At 43.3% G+C, this 20244-nt stretch overlaps 1 protein-coding gene across 5 annotated transcripts in view; it reads left to right on the top strand.

Annotated features, from left to right (window-relative positions):
• LOC120716630 (teneurin-3) overlaps positions 1-18708 on the top strand; it is an 840982-nt gene extending 822274 nt beyond the window's left edge. For all 5 annotated transcript variants that reach the window (XM_040004185.1, XM_040004188.1, XM_040004189.1 and 2 more), the window contains 11 exons: positions 9243-9440; positions 9537-9596; positions 9899-10243; positions 11296-11540; positions 11620-11801; positions 12107-12309; positions 12837-12947; positions 13062-13204; positions 13291-13415; positions 14919-15049; positions 16361-18708. In XM_040004185.1, coding sequence (XP_039860119.1) covers positions 9243-9440; positions 9537-9596; positions 9899-10243; positions 11296-11540; positions 11620-11801; positions 12107-12309; positions 12837-12947; positions 13062-13204; positions 13291-13415; positions 14919-15049; positions 16361-17116 — 2499 coding nt within the window. In that variant the 3' untranslated portion in view covers positions 17117-18708. The remainder of the gene's footprint in view (positions 1-9242; positions 9441-9536; positions 9597-9898; positions 10244-11295; positions 11541-11619; positions 11802-12106; positions 12310-12836; positions 12948-13061; positions 13205-13290; positions 13416-14918; positions 15050-16360) is intronic.
• The last annotated feature ends 1536 nt before the right edge of the window (positions 18709-20244 follow it).

Genomic DNA, 20244 nt, shown 5'->3' with positions numbered 1-20244 from the left:
CTGGGACGTCTGTTTCTGTCCCCTTCAACCATCCCACATTTTAGGGGAAATTCACGTGTAGTTCAAGGAGCAGAGCTGAGTTTATGGGCTGCACCCATGAAAGCTTAGCAAAGCTTCATTGTCAATTATAAATTCTGCTTGTCTTGTTTTTGACTCGTGTGTGCAAAGTTTACATTTGTACACATTCAGTTCAGGTCACTGAAAGTTCTTTCTCAGATGCCTCAGGACATTACAGTAGAAGTCTCCACTGAGTGTGTGAGAGCACGAAGCAAGCCGTGAGCTGAAGAGCCGTCTGTAGCCTCCAGGACAGGATCGAAGCAGAGATCTGGGGAAGGGCCCAGTAAACTGTCACCTGCACTAACCACAGATGGAGAAATATCCTTGGGCAAGATACTAACTCCAAGTTGCTCTCTGCTGAATGTGTGTGTGTGGCAGATTCAATTAAATTCAGCATTTAGACAGAAAATACGAAGCAAAAAGTGCTGCTGTGAATGAGGCAAGTTGTGTAAAGTGCTTTGAGTGATCAAATTAAATTAATTTAAAATAAATGGCTGCTCTCTTTAGGGGTCCTGGATATCCTTCTGCCCCTGGCATTCAGTGTTTATTGCCATGTGTCATGAGAGAAAAGGTTTTTCTTTGTGCAATGAAATTCTTTCTTTGCTGTCCACCCACAGATGCCGATTAATATATACAATAGAAACAAAACATATAAATACAAGTAGTACAAATAAATACATGAAGGCAGAAAAGGAGACAAAATATGGAGATTTGAAACAGACGTGTGCAAAAGAGCTACAGCTCAATATGAGCAGACGTGCAAAAAATAATTATTACTGTTCAAAATGGGTCAGCTGTTCAAGAGTCTGATGGCAGTGGGGAAGAAGGAGACAGTGAGTCTGGATGTTCTGGATTTCAAACTTCTAAACCTTCATCTCGAGGGCAGAAGTGTTGGGGGTGTGTGGGGTCTTTGAGGATGGAGGCAGCTCTCCTCTGGACTCTGCGATGGTAGCTGCTCTGCAGAGAGGGCAGCGGGGTCCTGATGATCTTCTCCACAGTTATCACTCTGTGCAGGCGTTTGCGCTCCATAGCAGTAGTGCTGCCGTACCATGCAGTGATACAGCTGGTCAGTGTGCTCTCCACAGTGCAGCTGTAGAACCTGCTGAGGATCTTGGCCGACATACCAAATTTCCTCAGCCTCCTCAGGAATTACAGCTGCTGCTGAGCCTTCTTGACCAGCTGTGTGGTGTTCAGTGTCCAGGTGAGGTCCTCAGAGATGTAGACGCCCAGGTACCTAAAGCTGCTCACTAGAGGTGGGAATCACCATACATCTCACGATACGATATTATCACAATACTTAACGCACGATACGATATTATTGCAATTTTTTAAAAATATTTTGCGATATTCAGATTCTGTACATAAAGGTAAACTTTATCAATATTCATTTTATCTAATAACAAAGTCTCGCACTCAGTCTTTCTCTCATTTCAGTTTTATTGTTGACAAACTGAACGGTTTGTATTACAGTCTAGTCCAACTTAACTGAATGCAACCATCTGGTACAATTATAGCTATTCTGAACTATGCAATTTATGAAAACTATGCAGCCCCTTCAGCAACTGAAGAATTTGAAAGTAAATTAAAACAAAATATAATTTTACATTAAATAAAAAAGTTTTAAACGTAATTAAAATAAAACATGTCTTAAATTAAAATAAGTAAACTGTCATGTTTATTGCTGCCAAAAAACAGTTAAACACATTTGGACAGTGAAGGAATGTCAGGATTCTTGCTCAGAAAAAGGATCAACGTGCTCTGAAGTCAGAGCACAAAAACCGTTTTTGTAACAAAATATCGATTTCTGCTGTCCCTGTATCGATACATTATTAGCAAACAAAATATCACGATGCTACACAGTATCGATTTTTTCCCCCACCCCTACTGCTCACCCTCTCCACTTCAAGGCCCCGGATAGACAGCGGCTGGTGAGGCCTCTTCTTCTTCCTTGTGTCCACTATCATCTCCTTTGTCTTGTCAGTGTTGAGGGTGAGGTTGTTGTCCTCACACCATGACACCAGACCGGCCTCCTCTCTCCTATAAGCCGCCTCGTCTCCTCCAGTGATGCGACCGATCGCTGCAGTGTCGTCCGCGAACTTCAGTATGATGTTGTCTTTGTTGGAGGCGACACAGTCGTGGGTGTACTGGGTGTAGAGGATGGGGCTGAGGACGCAACCCTGTGGGACGCCAGTGTTTGTAATAATGCTGGCTGAAGTCCTGTTGCTGATCCCAACGGTTTGGGGCCTGGCAGACAAAAGGTCCTGTAGCCAGTCACAGAGGGTGGGGTGCAGGCCGAGTGTTGCCAGCTTGTGAGTGAGTTTGTGTGGGATGACAGCATTCATCCCTATTGCACCAACCTTCTACATGTCCTCTTTCACTGCATCCATCGATGCGGTCTTCCTCTGTACCTCCAGCTGGCAGCTGTATACATCTTTAGTCCATTGTGTCCCTTATTCCCCCCAAACCACTGCCAAAGCATCTCAGTCTTGCCTTCCTCACTTTATCTCCAAGCTGACTGAGGAGGCTGTGGGGATACTCATTTCTAAAATTGTCCATCACTTACAACAAAACTCTGCCACCTCCAGCTTTTCCTCCTGTCTTTGTGTTAGTCTCACCATCTCCTCACCATACACCATAGCAGCTCTCACTGTCATCTACTGAATATATCTCCACCCTGCAAACGCTTTCTTCTTCACCTCTCTTCTGCACTGTCCATTGCTTTGGATCATTGACTCCAGGTTTTAAACTCATCTACCTTCAATGCTTCCATTGCTTGCGTGTTCACCTCTCCAGCTACCTTCCTGTCATTCACACACATATTCTTTCTTGATTCTATTGATTTTCATTGTTCATACCTGCTCCCTGCTCTTACGACAGAATTAAAGTGTCATCTGTGAAGGTCATAGTCCACGGAGACCTCATTTGTCCACCATCACCACTGCAAACAAGACAAGGCTCAGAGCTGATGTTTAAAACCCACCTGTCACCTCTACTGCACACCTCACCACTGCCTCACATTCCTCTTTCATGTCCTCCAGGGTGGAGCAGGACACACAGCTCTCTGCCACACTCGACGAACATCATAGTTTGTTTTTTGGCATGCTGTCAGTAGTACACCTCATTCTGATCTCCTCCTTACTCTCCACCAACACCCTCAGTAGAAACCTTTCACCTATAGTGTTCCTTCTTTGCTGCTTGCTGATCATCACCTCTCCCTTTAGTCTAGCGACTCTTTCTCTGGTATGGCTCATCAGCTTTCCTGGAGCTTATCTCTGAGATTATATCTGTCATGGTCCTGAGTCCGTGGACTCAGTGATTTTGTGTTTGGTGTATTTATTGTTATTATTATTATTATCACTACTATTTGTGGACTGTTTGGGATGGTTTGTGTTTTGGGGTTTTGGATGCTGGGTTTCTGGGTTGGTGCTCCCTCTGTTGGTCCCCCGTCTCGTCAGGTTCATCAGGTCCAGCTGTGTCTCCCACTGTGTGTGATTTCCCAGTGTCCCTCTGTGTATTTATAATGTGTTCCCCTGCGTCTCTCTGCACAGCCTTTGTACATCTCCTGCTGTCCTTATGTTTCAGTTTGTTAGTTTTCCCAGTTTTATGTTCAGTTCTTCCCTCACCTTTGTTATTTTCACTGTACATAAATCTCCACTCGCATCTCCACTGCCTCATTGTTTCCACCACACGACTGCTGCCCCGGCTGTGACAATATCAGCTCCTCCCGAAACTGTATGCAACATTGTTCCTTCTCCAACTTACACCATGTAATCCCCACACATCAACACGCACACGCTCTGTACAGTTTGATCCAACTTTCTCTTTCTCACCTGACATCCTGTTTGTCAGGTACATGCATCACCGACTTTACACTCTGCAGCTCCACAGTACACATACTCAAGGTCACCCCTACTCCATTTCTCTTCCTATCAACACCAAGATAGAGTTTGTATCCACCTTCAGTGGCCATGGCCTTGCTTCCTTCCACTTCTCCTCCTGCACACATAACTTATCTACCTTCCTCGTGTCCCTACATTTAACTCATTCACTGCCATTGACGTCTATAGCCGTCAATGGCAGTGAATGAGTCAATGGGTTTAACTCATTCACTGCCAATGGCTGGCAGTGAATGAGTTAAAGTACCCACTACATCCTTTCCTTTGTTCTCATACTGTCCTCATACACGATGCTCCTTTCTTTTCTACCGTTTGAAACTACAAGTTCATTTTTTTCTATACATTCACATATTTTATTGTACAGTTTGCCATTTGCATATCCAAGATGTCACATTTTGAGGCTTCTGCTCTCACAGTCACATCTATAATCAGTTTAAAATTGGCAGTTAGTCTAACATGCCTGTCTGTAGGTGAAAGCTACAGTGTCCAGCTGAAACCCATTTAGGAGAATATGCAGAATACAAGCAGGCAGGACCCAGCAGAGCAGCACGTTCAAGCTATGAAACTTGTTGTGGCCCAGGAAGAAGCTAGGCTTCCCCTTTTTTTATAGAATGAAAAGCTATATACTGTAGGATATATATATATATAACACCCAGCACGCCCCTGCGGGCGGTTTATCCTTCAAGCTCGGGTCCTCTACCAGAGGCCTGGGAGCTTGAGGGTCCTGCGCAGTATCTTAGCTGTTCCCAGGACTGCGCTCTTCTGGACAGAGATCTCCGATGTTATTCCCGGGATCTGCTGGAGCCACTCGCCTAGCTTGGGAGTCACCGCACCTAGTGCTCCGATTACCACGGGGACCACCGTTACCTTCACCCTCCACATCCTCTCGAGCTCTTCTCTGAGCCCTTGGTATTTCTCCAGCTTCTCGTGTTCCTTCTTCCTGATATTGCTGTCATTCGGAACCGCTACATCGATCACTACGGCCGTCTTCTTCTGTTTGTCTACCACCACTATGTCCGGTTGGTTAGCCACCACCATTTTGTCCGTCTGTATCTGGAAGTCCCACAGGATCTTATCTTGGTCATTCTCCACCACCCTTGGGGGCATCTCCCATTTTGACCTCGGGACTTCCAGGTTATACTCGGCACAGATGTCCTGTACACTATGCCGGCCACTTGGTTATGGCGTTCCATGTATGCCTTGCCTGCTAGCATCTTGCACCCTGCTGTTATGTGCTGGATTGTCTCTGGGGCATCTTTACACAGCCTGCACCTGGGGTCTTGCCTGGTGTGATATATATATATATATATATATATATATATATATATATATATATATATATATATATATATATTTATTTATTAGGGGTGCAACGATACACAAAATTCACGGTTCGGTTCGGTTCGATACTTTGGTGTCACGGTTCGATATTTTTTCGATACAAAAAAATGTTCATGCCTTTTTAATTTGTCATTTATTAAAATTATAAATATATATTTTAACTCAAAAGTACAGTTTTTAAATTTAACCCTGACCCTTGTGCGTGTTTTTTATTTTGACAGCGAATGCGCACCTGCGGACCACTTATGTGCAGCCCTGGTTATTTAGCTCATCATATTGCAGCCACAGAAATTCTTTTGTCCATGAAACCATAAAGCTGCACTTTCTTTTTGCCTTATAGTCTGATTTGTCATAACTTCTCCGTTTTGTGGTAAGCCTTTCTTTGGCTGTCACTTCTTCACCCTGACCTGTCTTATTTGGCTCAGCAGAACTGAAATGCTTTTACACGCTCACTCACATAAGCTCAGCGATTCTCTGCACGATCAACCTCTCACATGTTTAAGCTTGCTGCGGGAGATTTCACTTGTCATGTTTGCATAGTAAGCTAACGATTAATAAGACGATGTCAGAGGAATTGGTGCACAAATTATCATCACTCACAGATCAGTGCTGTCGCTCTCTATACACAGTTTGCACGATTGCAAAGTGAAAGCAAAAAACAAGCGCAAATTCAAACTCGACTTCAATATGTCACATATTGACAGTGGCTCACCGATGCCAATGACATAATTACCCAGCTACATTTCTGAAAGAATGCAAAAGCATTGACATATATTTTTCCTTCCTACGATAGCCCGACGGGCAGGGAAGAGATAGATTTTGGTACCCCGACTGAAAAAGTCGCTAGCCCCAGGACGTCGGGCTAGCGATATTGCAAGCCCTGTATCTGATTGAGGAATCACTCATCTTTGGAAAAGAGAGTTTATTACAGAGAAATGGCTCTTCCATCCATCCATTCGCTTCCGCTTATCCTTTTCAGGGTCGCGGGGGGCGCTGGAGCCTATCCCAGCTGTCATAGTGCGAGAGGCAGGGTACACCCTGGACAGGTCGCCAGTCTGTCGCAGGGCTAACACACAAGGACAGACAACCATTCACACTCACATTCACACCTAGTGGCAATTTGGATTATCCAATTAACCTATCCCCACAAGCTGCATGTCTTGAATATGCAGATATTCAATAAAAAAAAATTTATACAGCACCAAATCACAACAACAAAAATTACAACAGAGAAAAACCCAACAATCATATGACCCCCTATGAGCAAGCACTTTGGCGACAGTGGGAAGGAAAAACTCCTTTTTAACAGGAAGAAACCTCCGTCAGAACCAGGCTCAGGGAGGGGCGGGGCCATCTGCTGTGATTGGTTGGGGTGAGAGAAGGAAGACAGGATAAAGACATGCTGTGGAAGAGAGACAGAGGTTAATAACAAGTGTGATTCAATGCAGAGAGGTCTGTTAACACATAGTGAGTGCAGAAGAAACACCCAGTGCATCATGGGAATCCCCAGCAGCCTACGTCTATTGCAGCATAACTAAGGGAGGATTCAGGGTCACCTGGTCCAGCCCTAACTATATGCTTTAGCAAAAAGGAAAGTTTGAAGCCTGATCTTAAAAGGAGAGATAGTGTCTGTCTCCTGAATCCAAACTGGAAGCTGGTTCCACAGAAGAGGGGCCTGAAAACTGAAGGCTCTGCCTCCCATTCTACTTTTAAATACTCTAGGAGTAACTTTAGAGATGTTGCACAAATGGAAGAAAGCAGTCTTACATATTTGTTTAATATGTGCGTTGAAGGACATGTCCTGGTCAAAAATGACTCCAAGGTTCCTCACAGTGTTACTGGAGGCCAAGGTAATGCCATCCAGAGTAAGAATCTGGTTAGACACCATATTTCTAAGATTTTCAGGGCCGAGTACAATAACCTCAGTTTTATCTGAATTAAGAAGCAGAAAGTTAGCAGCCATCCAGGTCTTTATGTCTTTAAGACATTCCTGCAGTTTAACTCATTGGTGTGTGTTATCTGGCTTCATGGACAGATAGAGCTGCGTGTCATCTGCATAGCAGTGAAAATGTATGCTAAGTCTTCTAATGATGCTGCCTAAGGGAAGCATGTATAATGTAAACAGAATTGGTCCTAGCACTGAACCCTGTGGAACTCCATAATTAACCTCAGTGTGTGAAGAGGACTCTCCATTTACATGCACAAACTGGAGTCTATTAGATAGATATGATACAAACCACTGCAGCACAGTACCTGTAATACCTACAGCATGTTCTAATCACTCTAATAGGATATTATGGTTGACAGTATCGAACGCTGCACTGAGGTCTAGCAGGACAAGCACAGAGATGAGTCCACTGTCAGAGGCCATAAGAAGATCATTTGTAACCTTCACTAAAGCTGTTTCTGTGCTGTGCTGAGCTCTGAAACCTGACTGAAACTCTTCAAATAAGCCGTTGCACCTTCCTGATTTTCCTATTTTTTGTATGTTTGTCACACTTAAATGCTTTAGATCATCAGACAAATTTAAATATTATACAAATACGACACAAGTAAACACAAAATACAGTTCCTAAATGAAGGTGTTTATGGTTTAGGGGGAAAAATCCAAACGTCCTTTACTCTGTATGAAAACGTGATCGCCCCTAAACCTGATAACTGGTTAGGCTAAGCTTTGAGACAAAGGAGCATGGTAAAAAACAAAACAACAACAACATCTTATTTGGTCATTTAAAAGCTAATCTGTGAGCTAACAGGAAAGGAAAATTCAGTGGATTTCAAAAATGAGGAGTGGAATTTTAAATGTCAGAAAAACATCTTTTCATTTATTTATTTTTCTTTTTTACATTTAAATTTAAATGATTTAGAAAATCTTTTTTTATGGTTGTTGAATACAAACACACACACAGGTACTCACAGACTCACACTGGCTGCTGCCTCCAAACATATCCTGCATTATCAGTCCTGCTGCTCAGTAACATTCAGTATTTATTATTTACTGTTACTGATGCTTTTCTGGGTTGTTGCCATGGTTTCCCTGCTATGTTTTTTCTTTTTGCCTGTTTTGTTTCAGCAGGTGATCAAACAGATTCAGTGTCTTTTCTCTCTCCATCCCTCTCCCCTGTTTTCCTTCTGTTAACTCAACTTCCTAACTTCTCTTCATCTTTCCCGTCCCACAGTGTCTGTTCTGATTGTAATAACTTAAAAGTACCAAAAAACAATAAAGATCAAATAAACTGTGACAATTAAGCTGACCAGTATAGCAAAGCCATAATGATCCACGTGGGAAAATCAATCTGTTGGGAATTGTCTGGGCCTTCAGACTCTGATTGCTACATTGCAACATCACCTTGCATTGATACATTTTACATTATTAATTAATAGATTATTTACTAATGTCTAAATAAATAAAAGAATAGTAAATGAATTTATTAAAGCATATTTTATTGCACATTTCATTACTGAAGCACAACATTCTTTATTTTGATGTGTGTGTCTCTTCTGGTCGTGGAAATGTATCCTATAAAACACACTCATGACCAAATCATGTGTATCTGAGCAGCATATGTGGTGTCAGTGTTCCCTCAGCGCTGTGAAAAGCCACTTTGTTGTCCGTGTCAAACTGTCTAACACACATGCAGGGGAGCTTTGCATGACCTCCGTAGGTGCAGCTCCAGCAGGTGGTGCAACAATATCAGGATCTTTATCTGATAACATCTGATTAAACGATGCAGTGCCAGTTGTGCTTGAATGAATCTTCATGTATCTGCAGTGTGGACTGATGTGAATCTAGTCTACATTTACAACATTTGCACCACTTTTGTTTTCTGTATAAGAAACTGTAATTCAGACATCCAATCATAACGTCTGTGGCCTCTCACTACAGGCCGCCACGCGACCAGTCAGTGTGTTCTGCTTCTAATTGTCTTCCTCCTGTCTCTGCATCAGTCCATGGTGCTGCTGCTGCACAGCCAGCACCAGTACATCTTTGACTATGACTCCGTGGACCGCCTGTCAGCAGTCACCATGCCCAGCGTGGCCCGACACACCATGCAGACCATCCGATCCATAGGATATTACAGGAACATCTACACCCCACCAGAAAGCAACGCGTCTGTTACTGTGGATTACTCTGAAGATGGACAGGTGTGTTTTGTTTTTAGCAAGTAAGAGACACACTGGATGTGATCAACTTCACTCAACAGCAGCAAAGCTAATCATTCACTGCTTTCTCTTTCTTAGCTCCTGAGGGTGGCTCATCTAGGCACTGGCCGGCGTATACTGTACAAATACCGCAGACAGGTAGGTTATTCATGTCTTTATGCAGCTGATTCTTCAACAAAGGTCAAAGGTTACCGATGAGGAAGGAAATGTCTGTGTATGTTTAAGGTACAGTTGTCCTGTACATACAGCATGCAGCAGTGTTGTTGCAACATCTTTCCCGCTTCAAACTTCACAGTTGCTTTTGGTCATTGAATGTTACCCATAGTGGAACCATAAAGAAACAGTTGGATGAGCTGTAGGCTGGTGATGGGGTGTGATATGCACAGCAGACATCCTGCTTGTGTCGTCGCTGTAACACTTTTTTATATTTGTCTCGTCAGAACAAGCTGGCAGAAATCCTTTATGACTCGACCAGGGTCAGCTTCACATATGACGAGACTGCTGGTGTGCTTAAGACTGTCAACCTGCAGAGCGAAGGCTTCATCTGCTCCATCCGGTACCGCCAAATTGGCCCACTGGTTGACCGGCAAATATTCCGCTTCAGCGAGGACGGGATGGTGAACGCGCGCTTTGACTACACCTATGACAACAGTTTCAGGGTCACCAGCATGCAGGCTGTAATCAACGAGACGCCGCTGCCCATCGATCTCTATCAGTTTGACGACATATCTGGGAAAGTGGAACAGTTTGGGAAGTTTGGAGTCATTTATTACGATATCAATCAGGTAATAACGGATCTTCGATACTGTTTAAAATAAGCACCTCAGATTCTAGTAATATGGACGAGTACTTAATGAAAAAACAGACATTTTAGTAATCTTTTAAACTCTGTTCTTCCAAAAGATATTCCCTTGTTGGTCTTTTGATGGTGGTGGAGAGCACCATTCCTAAATCTAGTGACTGGCAAGGCCATATCATACGAGTAACATCATTTTCATTCACATCAAACCATACGATGATTCCTGGAAGAGACCGAAGGGACACCCAAATCATGTTATCACCCCCGCTGCATGACACATCAGTTAGATCCTTTCAGGGGCACTGACACCTAAAATATTTCCACTGATGGGACAAAACTTTGGACGTCTCCAAGAGGAAGAAAAGAAGTGGGATAAGTGCATTAATCAGTGATTGGTAAATGGGCAATAAATGAGACATTTTGGCGAGGGCTGAGGCAGTGTCTATGGCAGCAGAGATCACGAAAACATTTTGAAACACTGAGTTTTTGTGGATCTTCATTTCGTGGTTGAGAGTTTATAGCACAGGTTTATAGGGTTAATTAGGCTGAGGTAGCTGGACATTTCAGGTCTCGCTGTGCTGATAAGGATATATTTCAGATATCTTAACTCTCCATATCAGCTTGTTTATTGTGACCTCTCAGTATTGCAGCTATTTGTGGATGTTTCTCGAAGCCTTGAAGTTAAACTGGCAGCAGACGAGCTAATATTTAAAGAGCGAGCTAACATCCTTTCAGATCCTGAGAGTTTGAGCACCCACAGCCCTCAGTTACGTTTAACCACTGTTATGCTTCTGGACACACTGTTAGTCACAGGTATGATTTATGTGTGTCAGATGCAGCAGGTGTTCTTCCCTCATCAAATAACATTTTCTCCACCCACAGCTGGAGGTTGTGTTTGTGTCTTCAAAGCAATGAAACAAAACCCCACCTGAGGCAGGGTGGGGCTGTCCAGATGTCAGGTGCAGTTTTTTGATCAGCAGGGCTTTGGGTCACTGCTGAAGTGTAACAGTAGATCTTCTGTCTGCCCATCATTCCCAGATTATCTCCACAGCAGTAATGACCTACACAAAACACTTTGACCAGCACGGCCGCATCAAGGAGATCCAGTATGAGATTTTCAGGTCACTGATGTACTGGATCACCATTCAGTATGACAACATGGGCCGAGTGACAAAGCGTGAAATCAAGATCGGGCCGTTTGCTAACACGACCAAATATGGTTATGAGTATGATGTCGACGGACAGCTGCAGACCGTCTCCCTCAATGAGAAGATGATGTGGAGGTAGGATCACAGCATTCAAAAAAGAACGAAAACACTGATGCCAAATAATAATTAACGATTCTACTTTCTGTCCTTTCAGATATAATTACGATCTGAACGGGAATCTGCATCTGCTGAACCCTGGGAACAGCGGGCGTTTAACCCCTCTGCGCTACGACCTGCGGGACAGAATCACTCGGCTGGGAGATGTTCAGTATAGGCTGGATGAAGACGGCTTCCTCAGACAGAGAGGAGCTGAGATATTTGAATACAACTCCAAAGGTTTGCACAGTTTGACCAACAGACGCAACACAAAGTGGCACAGTAGTGTTCGTCCTCTTGACGTCGACTGTGCTTGAACAGTTTAAATGATTACCCAAATCAGACGTGTAGGAAAATGTTATATTCAAGACAGAAGTTTTCAAATTGTGCCATAGAGCACCTGATCACATCCTGAGCAGTCAAAGTTCACTCGAAAGGCTTATGTGGAAAACAGAAAACTAACCCTAAAGAGAGTCATACATGCACTGAACATGTGCACTTTTTCCTTATAAAAGACAACAGCATCAGTATTTTTTTTACAACAGGCCTACTAGTTCGTGTCTACAGCAAAGCAGCCAGCTGGACCATCCAGTACCGCTATGACGGCTTGGGTCGGCGAGTAGCATCTAGGAACAGCCTGGGCCAGCACTTGCAGTTCTTCTATGCGGACCTGAACTATCCCACCAGGATAACCCACGTCTACAACCACTCCAGCTCAGAGATCACGTCCTTTTACTACGATCTGCAGGTACCACACTGAAAGAGTCATTTAGCTCGCAGCAGTGCTTTTGCTAAAGTTAGAAGGCTGGTTAAAAAACCTCTCTGCTGTCGTGCTAGAAGCAGGCGAGACACTCAGTGCTGTACTTTTGATGCACGACAGTCTGGTTACAGCAGGTTTCTCTCCAGTGAGCATATGGAAAAAAGTGACAAGACAGAGAGAGCAGTTTCTCCCTGTAATATATTTAGTTATTCTGCTAAAGCTAATGGTGCACTAGTTGAGGCATCTGTAACAATGCAGCTGACCGTGTCTACATATCTTTGTGGGGACCAACAGACTCAAAATGTGGTTTTAGTGTCAGGGTAACAATTCGGTCATAGTTAGGTTTAGGCATTCATTTGTCATGGCTGGGGTTAGCGGCGTGATCTCCACAAAGATGTGTTAAAATTATCCATAGCAATGGATAATTTAATTAGTTGTTAATTTACAGAACTGCATATCGCAGCATGATAGCAGGTTTGTTATTGTTGAATCCAATGTTGGTTATTTTTGCACAGGGCCATGTTTTTGCCATGGAGATCAGCAGCGGAGAAGAGTTTTATATTGCATGTGATAACACTGGGACTCCACTGGCTGTGTTCAGTAACAATGGGCTCCTGCTTAAACAGGTATGCATGTTGGTCCTGCTGGAACAAAAGGCTTCAGCATGTGACTTTATTCATCAGAACTGCCGTGTTTCTCCATATCTGATGCAATTAATAGATCTTTGTGTGTCTGTGTAGGTGCAATACACAGCGTATGGTGAAGTTTACTTTGATTCCAACCCAGACTTCGTGTTGGTAATTGGTTTCCACGGAGGTCTGTATGATCCTTTGACGCGGTTGCTTCATTTTGGAGACAGAGATTATGACATTCCTGCAGGAAGGTAGGCAGTCTGACACTCGTCCAGCACAAGTGTAACAGGTGACTGTAATGGTGTCAAGCATGAGCAGAGCATGTCTGTGTTTTAAGGTGGACCACTCCTGACATCAGCACATGGACACGTGTTGGTAAGGACCCTCAGCCCTTTAACCTGTACATGTTCCAAGGTAACAACCCCATCAGCAAGATCCACCAGGTCAAAGAATATGTCACAGGTAAAGGAGCGATTTGGACTTGTTTACATGTTTTCAGTCCATGTGTGTATTACCTGTTGCTTTAAGGTCACATAACTCGTGGAATAATTCCTGCTGCACTACTCGAGAAATCATTTTCATTCTGTTTCATCAGATAAATAAACAAGTCAAGTTTATTTATAAAGCACTTCTCAGTTAAATGAAGAAAGTTAAATGATGTAATAGCAATACAAAATCAAGTTCAGACACAGAAGCAGACGTTCCTCAGATCTGTAAAAGTAGAATAGTTTCTCCTCCTCTGTGGCAGCAGCTGGACCAGGTGACCCTGAATCCTCGCTTAGTTATGCTGCAGTAGACTAGACGTTTTTTCTTAATTCACCCTATTTCACCATGTGTTCATTCACCATGTGTTCATACACCTCTCTGCATTAATCACAGCATGTCCTTTGTCTCGTCTCCCTCCCCTCTCCCCCGTCGGTCTGGGCAGATGGCTGCCACCATGAGTGTGTCAGAGGTTTCTTCCTGTGCAAAGATCGTTTTTCCTTCTCACAGTCACCAAAGTGATCGCTCATAGGGGTCACCTGATTGTTTCCTCTGGATTATTGTAGGGTCCCCACCTTATGATATTAAATGCCTTGAGGTAGGGCTGAGCGACATGGCCTAAAATCCATACTGCGGTGTAATTTGAAGCATGTGCAGTAACAGTATATATTGCGATATATTCTTCTGTATATATAGATACATAGATATAGATATGTGTGTGTGTGTGTGTGTGTGTGTGTGTGTGTGTGTGTGTGTGTGTGTGTGTGTGTGTGTGTGTGTGTGTGTGTCAAAATGACTGAACAGTATAAAAATTTTAAGAACATTTATTGTGCAAAACTTTTTTTTAATAATTTCAGATCTTTTTCCAAACAATGTAACAGAAAATTCTTAAATAACAAATAAAAATGAAGATAAATGTGCCAACATTTTTGAATACAGTAATAAAGTAAAACGTCTGCTGTGTAGGGCCACCGTTTTTCTTTCCACTGGACTGACTGTTTGTGGAAGGTGCAGTTTTTGGCTTTGCTCATATTCCAACACGGGCTTTGTTTTTGAAGTGAGGAAACAAATTACTTGTATTCCGTCTCTTCGCCATTACTGTCAGATGATATTTTTCTGCTCAACATCCGACTGCTTAAACCCAAACCAGGTCCATATGACCGGCGTCACACCGCTCTTCTTTATAAGCTCCTTGCTTGCATGACACCATCAACATGTGCTCGTGGTAGAGCGCTATAGCAAAAAGCCAAATTCATATTGTTTCTACCGTATACCGTTTATACTGCCCACCCCTACCTTGAGGCACTATATGAGTAAAATCGAATTGAATCAATGTGTTTTAAACACCAACAGGGGTTTGTCAGTTTATATGAAGGCATAAAACTAGTCCCAGTCCCTCTGATACAGTATGATTGCTTTGCATTGTTGTTTCTCAGTTTCTTTTATAAATATCACTATTTCCACTCTTCTCTTTCTCTGCAGATATCAACATCTGGTTGGTCACATTTGGCTTTCATCTCCATAATGCAATCCCAGGATTCCCTATTCCGAAATTTGACCTGATACAGCCATCACTGGAGATGAAAAAGAGCCAGCTGTGGGATGACCTGCCTGTATGTATACTCAGATAAACTATGGAGGAACACCACACCCGATCCGTCACAGCGGGCGTTTTCTCTGGTTGCAGCCCAGTGACAGTGAAACAAGTGTCAAACAAACAGTGGTTACATTTGTGCAAAATTCATTTTTGCTTGTAATACAAACCATGAAGTAGTTTTATTGCCTTGATCTTACCAAACAGTGTTAGAAAAAAATTAATTAAATTGAATAAATCGAATGGGCGTCATCAGTCGTACATATCACCAGTAGGTCCTCATGTTTTCTCAAAAGTCTCCAGTGATGTAACCTGGCCTGGACGTACTTCTTAAACATGTCTGAATCATCTTTCTCTGACTTTTCAGCACAAGAAAGAAACTCTAACAAGCATAATCCAGCTCCTCAGGGCTTGATCTGGAGCTCGTATTGTAGCTAAGTGGCCAGCACTGACAGCGGGTTTAGCATGGTGCCATCAGGGAGCAGCGAGTCGGTGGCTAATCCAGTCAGTCCAGTCACTGGATGATATTTGTAAATGGAATAAATGATGTAACTGCATCAACCACATCTGGGGTGGTTTGTTCGGTACTCTTGTCACTGTTGCTGATGGCCACATACGAGACATTCTACACCTTAATAGTTACTCATTTATATATAGTCATGCAAACGTAACGTTGACAAGGAACAGAAAATAACAGAACAAGAAGAAACGAGGAATAAATTAATAGGAAGTTATTAGTGAGACACATCCTCCCATTTAAAGGAAAGGAAATCAGTAAAGGAGGATGTCTGTGCACGTGTTGTCGGGTCACCAGTAATCACACTCGCACTGAGAGTGAGAAAAGGGCGCTGACGTAGAGACACTGACGTAGAGACACTGACGTAGAGACACTGACGTTAACTCAGCGATTAATGAAGGCAACGACAGAAATAGAAGTGGCCGTTTCAAGAGAGAAACTGAAAGAGAAAAAGATAAAGAAGCAGGAGAGACTTCATGCTGTCTTCCTCCCTGAGCCTGCTTCAGCCAGAGCTTTCTTCCTGTTAAAAGGGAGTTTTTCCTTCCCACCATCACCAAGTGTTTGCTCTCTATTATTGGGCTTTTCTCTCTATGACCCGAAACATGACTTCTCTCTATTTCTCTTCATTATTGTCGGGTTTTTACTTGATCATATAAAGCGTTGTTGTGATTTCACGCTACATAAATCAAATTGAATTGAACAGAATTTGTATGACTTGGAGCAGCAATGATCGATTGAGTCCACACACCTAGATGCAGCAGACAATGATTGTGAGTCAAATTTTCAGACACCTTTTCTGCTTTTTCTCCACAGTCTATCTCAGGCGTCCAGCAGGAAGTGACCCGTCAGTCTCAGGCCTTTCTGTCGTTTGAGCGCATGCCAGAAATTCAGCTCAGTCGGCGACATTCAGACCACAACAAGCCTTGGCTGTGGTTTGCCACTGTCAAGTCTCTGATAGGAAAGGGAGTGATGCTCGCCGTGATCCAAGGTCGCGTTGTGACCAGTGCTCTAAACATCGCCAACGAGGACTGCATCAAGGTGGCTGCTGTCCTAAATAATGCCTTTTACCTTGAGGGCTTGCATTTCACAGTGGAGGGAAGAGACACGCACTACTTCATCAAGACCAGCCTGCCTGAGAATGACCTCAGCGCACTGCGGCTCACCTCGGGGAGGAAGTCACTAGAAAATGGAGTAAACGTCACAGTATCCCAGTCCACAACAGTCATGAACGGGAGAACGCGGCGTTTTGCTGATGTGGAGCTCCAGTACGGCGCCCTGACACTTCACGTGCGTTACGGGACGACGCTGGATGAGGAGAAAGCGCGAATCCTGGAACAAGCAAGGCAGAGGGCGCTGTCGAGTGCCTGGGCGCGCGAACAACAGCGAGTGAGAGACGGGGAAGAAGGAGTACGGCTATGGACGGAGGGAGAAAAGAGGCAGCTACTAAGCAGCGGGAAGGTTTTGGGTTATGATGGATACTACGTACTGTCTATAGAGCAGTACCCCGAGCTAGCCGACAGCGCTAACAACATCCAGTTCCTACGGCAGAGTGAGATAGGGAGGAGGTAACACGGCATTAACAGAATCCAATGATCCCGCCCACTGACTGTCAGAGACTAACAAAAGCTTTTCAAAAATGGATGTCACAGACTGAAACCAAGCCACTGAAGAGATCCCGCGATCCCTTTTTTTGGGATCAAAATGTTAAAATGGGATTTCTAGACTGATGATGTAACAATCACTTCAGTGCAGCTGACCCGAAACACGGCTGCAGTTTGATGGTCTGCAAACCCGGATAAAGGTTCCTTTTTTCAGTCATGTTCTTTTTCTCTATCTCGCTTTCTCTTTTTTTCACCCGGTCGTCTGCCTTCGAACAGCTTGCACGCATGACCCCCCATCCCCGCCGCCTTTCGTGAAAGGTGGGGGCTATAACCCGACTGCTATATTTGTGTGCTAGCTAGCTATCAAACAGTGGGATGTAGAGACTCGTTCAAGCGGCCGACTGAGGACTTTACAGTTACATGAGCTTGCAAGCGTTTCAACAGCTGGTAACTGTCAGTGTAATCGCCATCTGTGCATCCCTAAGAGATGTTGCAGGTGTCGTATCTCTGTTTGGAGCCACGTCTGTAGGCTCTGTCGTGTCCATGGCTGAAGCAACTGAGTGGAACCACCGTCGTGGACTCTCTAAGAAGGACAGGCACAAAAATTCAACTTTGTATGAAAGCTGAAAAAAATAAACTGATTTTCTCTTTGAGTTTTTTTCTTTATATAAACTTGCTGTTGCTTCAGACAAAAAGGGTATATGAAAATTAACAAAAACATTTTTACATAGTATTACTTATACCACTATTACTACTTTTACTGCACCATCACCACTGGAATGGACCATTATATGACCTGAACAAAGACAAACTTTGATTTGTGTTTTTACTTAAAAGCCACTTCTTCCCATTCTGTGCTCTAACAAGTTCTACAAATTTAGAGAGACCACAGTCAAACTGACGTATGTGAAGAACCAGGGCGACTGTAGGGCCACCGTTGTGTTTGCGTGGATGTACATTGGTCCTATAAACCCCTGGTACCCTGGCTGCCCAGGTGTTATTCACAAAATGTGACTCGGCCTCATAACAAATAGACTTGTGCTTTTCTCAGTCACAGGTAGTAGTATTGCTTGCAATAGAAACATGTTATCATGGCTTTGGGTGGGAGGGGTGGGGGACAGGATTGCTGTGAGTAGTAACAAATCGTTGCTTCTCCCTTTATTTTTGCTTGTTTATCTTTAAAGGGACAGTGCATTGCCATCAGTGACATTAACGAGTAACAGTAATAGATCAAAGATCAATGTGGATGTTTACTCATTGATTGTGGGTCTCTGTACTCCTTTAGAGTTTCCATTGTGCGTATGTGTGTTTATAAGGTTGAAAAGTAACTTTAGTCATTTGGAAGGAAAGAGCAGGAACTTTCCACAGAGAGTTAACCTCATATGCTACCGATCTTTTTTTCAACGACAGTTATGACAAGTTGACAATGTTTTATGGTTTATCTTTTTCTTTATTTCGGAGGTTGATGAATTCCACTTATACGTACATCAATATTAGTCTCAGAGAAAGTAATTTATGTACAGTGTTTCTACAGTAAAGAATAAAATACATTGAAACTAACGTCGTTTTTGCTGTGTTTGTTCTTCACTTTCACTGCTAGCAGCGATAAGAAAAAACTGATTTACTCAAGTGCTTTTTCACGCATTACATGCTTTTTATTGGCAACATCTGAAAACATTGTAACATGACTTAATAATGAAGCCTGAGATGGGGAAGGATTTTCTACAAAAGATGTCATTGAAAATCAAATCCACTAACCACCAACACCAAGAAACATCCAGCTCCCAACACAAACACAAACTGTGCACAAGGACCAAACAAACTACATGCAGGTAGTGTTTTTCAAGCAAATGCAAAACAAGAAGACCGTCTAAGTCAACTCAGAAAGACCGGAACATTGTAATGGGTCCTGACTAGGGATGGGTATGGCACCGGTTCTGACATAAACGGTAGTAACCAGAAAAGCAGCGCACATTTCGCTGCTTTATTTCGGTGCTTTTTTTTCCTGAGATGTCACACACTTCGGATTCCAGCCAATCATTTTACGTTTCCAAGGATAGTAGGCGGGTCCAGGTACGTACGTTCTTTTAGAGCAGAGCTACAGATTAAAAATACCCAAGGCGAAGAGGTCAAAGTCTGGCTGTACTTCACAGCAAAAGATGCAAACTCAGCAGCCTGCAACAAGTGCTTTAAGCTGATACTGTGATACTGTCAAAGGAGGTAACACCTCAAATCTGATGAAACACCTGGCGACGCATAGCGTTTTGTTAAAAGCCGAGAAATGCGGCGTATTTGATAGCTTGCTGCGAGACCTCACACCGAGCGCATCTACTGCGGGTGTGGTGCCTGTTATCGGACCCGGAGTTAGCAACATCCCCCAAAAACCCGAAGAGGAGAGTCCTGGCCCCTAGCCCTGCCAGTGTAGCAGAAATGATGACGGATGATGATGCAGCAGCAGCCGTTCTTCTCTGCGTGAGTAGCTTAATGTTGTTCGTGTGTAATTTACGTTGAGTAGGCTAACCACGTTATTACATTAATGCATGTAAATTGAACTAACAAACATCATCATAGCTACATGCGGCTGTCTTCTTGTTTGATGGCAGATACTCCCTTCACCCTGGCCAAAAAGGCTAAAATGACCAAAGAAAAAGTGGAAAACAATTAAACATGAGAGGTTTTTGGACAAAGTTTGTGTTTTTTCCATTGTTTAAGCACTGCTTCCAGCCAAGAGTGATACCATATATGCCCCATAGCTGCAGAAAAGGCTAACATTGTTATCTTTTTACAAAAAAACAGCTGAACATGAGAGGTTTTTGGACCAAGTGTGTGTTCTCCATTCTTTAAGCACCGGTTTGAGCACCGTTTAAGCACCGGCACCGTTTCAAAATTACCGGTTTGGTACTGGTATCGGATAAAACCTAAACGATACCCATCCCTAGTGCTGACCCAGCTCTTTTTTTCCTTCTAAGGTTGATCACCATCTCAGTGGTCTTATGTGCGCATGAACTAGTTATTCAGCATCACTCTGAGACAGGATGTTTTTAATTTTAGAGATTTTGTGCAAATCAGTGGCAGCACTTCTTGCATTGTCAAATC

This window comes from Simochromis diagramma, unplaced genomic scaffold (assembly GCF_900408965.1).
Source record: "Simochromis diagramma unplaced genomic scaffold, fSimDia1.1 OVJJ01000565.1, whole genome shotgun sequence".
In the NCBI taxonomy this organism is placed as follows: domain Eukaryota; kingdom Metazoa; phylum Chordata; class Actinopteri; order Cichliformes; family Cichlidae; genus Simochromis; species Simochromis diagramma.
This window is presented reverse-complemented; position numbering and strand designations above follow the sequence as displayed.